Here is a 2500-nt window from a genome sequence, read left to right on the forward strand (position 1 = left end):
GAAGGGGAGGTACAGTGATGGTGGACTGGCTGGTGAGGTTATTCAATGTTTGCTGGAGAGAGGGTAGAGTGCCGGAGGACTGGAGGAGTGCCTGTATAGTTTCTCTTTACAAGGGAAAAGGGGACAAGTGTGAATGTAGTAGTTTCAGAGGGATTAGCTTGTTAAGTGTAGTTGGGAAGGCTTATGGGAGGATCTTGATTGAGAGGATTAGGAGAGGAACAGAAGGAGTAATTGGTGAGGAACAGTGTGGATTTAGGACAGGTAGAGGTTGTGTAGATCAGATCTTTGTGGTAAGACAGATATGTGAGAAAGCTATAGGAAAGGGGAAGGATGTTTTTTGGGCTTTTATGGATCTGGAAAAGGCTTATGATAGGGTAGACAGAAAGGCACTGTGGGAGGTTATGCAGATATACGGGATAGGATGAAAGCTTCTGGGAGCTGTCGAGAGTTTTTATGAGAGTAGTAGAGCTTGTGTCAGGATTGGAAATGGAGATGGTTAAAGAAAATGGAGAAAAGTGGGAGGTGAGCCAGCTGTTGTTTGCGGACGACACTGCGCTTGTGGCAGGATCGGAGGAGGGATTGAGGAAGTTGGTGGCAGGGTTTGGGAGAGTATGTGATAGAGGAAAGCTGAAGATAAATGTGGGTAAAAGTAAGGTGATGAGATGTACATGTGGCAGTAGACTGGAAGTGAGCATTAAGGGAGAGCGACTGGAGGGAGTGGATAGTTTTAGATACTTGGGTGCAAATGTGGCAGGAAAAGGTGGAGTGAAGGTGGAGGTAGAATGTACATTGAGAGAAGCGAGTAAATGCCTTGGTGGATTAAAGAGTGTAATGAGGAATAGACATTTGGGAATGGATGCTAAGAGGAGACTGTATGAAGGAGTGATTGTGCCAACAGCACTGTATGGGGCAGAAACATGGAACATAAGAGAAGAAGAGAGAAGGAGTTTGAATGTGTTTGAGATGAGGTATCTGAGAAGTATGATGGGGGTTACTAGGCTAGATAGAGTGAGAAATGAGGAGGTGAGGAGGAGAACAGGGGTGGAAAAGGACCTGGGAGATAGGGTTGATGAAAGAATATTAGGATGGTTTGGACACATGGAAAGAATGAGTGAAGAAAGACTAGTAAAAGAGGTATGGAGGGCAGATGTGGAGGGAGTGAACATGAGGGGACGTCCTAGGATGAGGTGGATGGATGGGGTGAAGGGGGCTTTGGGGAAGAGGGGAATGTCTGTTGAGGAAGGACGGGAGAGGACAGAAGACAGTGGTGAATGGAGAATGGTTGGATATGGATGATGTTGTGATTGCATGAGGTGGAATGGGCGGGGTGATGGGGGGTGAGGTAGTATGTGTGAGCAAATTTTGACGCAGCCCGAAGGGATTTCTCCCTGTCTTCTCCTTTTATGCAATGGGGGGACGGAGAGGGGGGTCGCCGATTTAATGAAGCGGCCTTGCTGTGGATGTGCTGTGTCTTGCGACACTGCTTCTGACCCAGGGCAGTAGACAAGGTGCAGGGATGACCCGTCATCCAGGAGGTGCTAAGATAAGAGGGAGGGTGGAGTGGTGTGGAGTGTATTCAGGGATGGAATGGGTGGAAATGATTTTATGCCTTTTCATTTTTGGCTACCTCCCTTGTAAGGGGGAAAAAGCCTTGGTACATACATATGTATGTACCTTTACCGCAAATACCATAAGACTCCTCCATGGTCTTAAATGTTTCTATATTAACTGACCTCAACATTCCAATTTTGTCCTTACCTTTGATGTCGACCTTGAGCCTGTGGAGGGTCTCCCGGCCTTGCATCTCCTGGCCAGCCTCCAGGTATACAAATATGGCAGCCCCAACCAGGAGAACCAGGAGGTAGATGAAGAGGAGAGCGATCCATTCTTTCTTGCTCATTGTTTTGTGTTGTGTATATATGCCTTTTCAAAACAAAGACAGATTTGAGAAAGAAGAGGTACAAGGAACAAGCAAAAAGGGGAGCACGAATGAGATGAGGATAAGATGGGCTAAGAAGAGGAAGAGTAGGGAAGAAGAGGATGGGTTGCGCAGTCCGCGCGGGGAGGGGAGGTGTGAACGTTGTCGGCTCAGATAGAGATAAAACAGAAGTTGGTGGAGCAGACGGACGAACAAGGGAACAGAGGCACAAGGCCAGTAGCGACCAGCCCGTTACCAAAGCAGTGTAAGAAGGAAGAGGAGGAGGAGAAGTGAAGGAGGATGGGGAGAGAAAAGGTTGAAAGTTGAGCTGGATGTGTGACGACCTTGTTTGAGTTCGAGTGGCGACGACGAAGTACGTAGCGTGTGACGACGGTGGCGGCGTTGTTTGCGGCCGTTAATTTTGACGTTCTCCGTTGATTTCTGCGTCACCGTCGTCGTTTGTTTGTTTGCTTGACTCCTGCTTCTAGGACATTACACATACGGACACTCCGATACACCTTTATTTTCAGTTTCAGTTTCAAGTTTCACTTTGATACACACTTTCCTCTATCTTAGCTTAAA

General features: G+C 47.4%; 2 protein-coding genes across 4 annotated transcripts in view; one reads left to right on the forward strand and one right to left on the reverse strand.

Moving 5' to 3' along the window:
- Window positions 1-2500, reverse strand: part of LOC143038106 (open rectifier potassium channel protein 1-like) — a 333381-nt gene that overhangs the window by 295662 nt on the left and 35219 nt on the right. For all 3 annotated transcript variants that reach the window (XM_076207093.1, XM_076207092.1, XM_076207094.1), the window contains exon 2: window positions 1759-2500. This exon is cut by the window's right edge and continues 397 nt beyond it. In XM_076207093.1, the coding sequence (XP_076063208.1) occupies window positions 1759-1900 (142 nt within the window). In that variant the 5' untranslated portion in view covers window positions 1901-2500. The remainder of the gene's footprint in view (window positions 1-1758) is intronic.
- The window catches only part of LOC143038150 (uncharacterized), a 322262-nt gene that overhangs the window by 202050 nt on the left and 117712 nt on the right, over window positions 1-2500 (forward strand). The window lies entirely within an intron of this gene.

The sequence above is a fragment of the Oratosquilla oratoria genome, chromosome 23 (assembly GCF_046742065.1).
Source record: "Oratosquilla oratoria isolate Oo_2021 chromosome 23, ASM4674206v1, whole genome shotgun sequence".
Lineage (NCBI taxonomy): Eukaryota > Metazoa > Arthropoda > Malacostraca > Stomatopoda > Squillidae > Oratosquilla > Oratosquilla oratoria.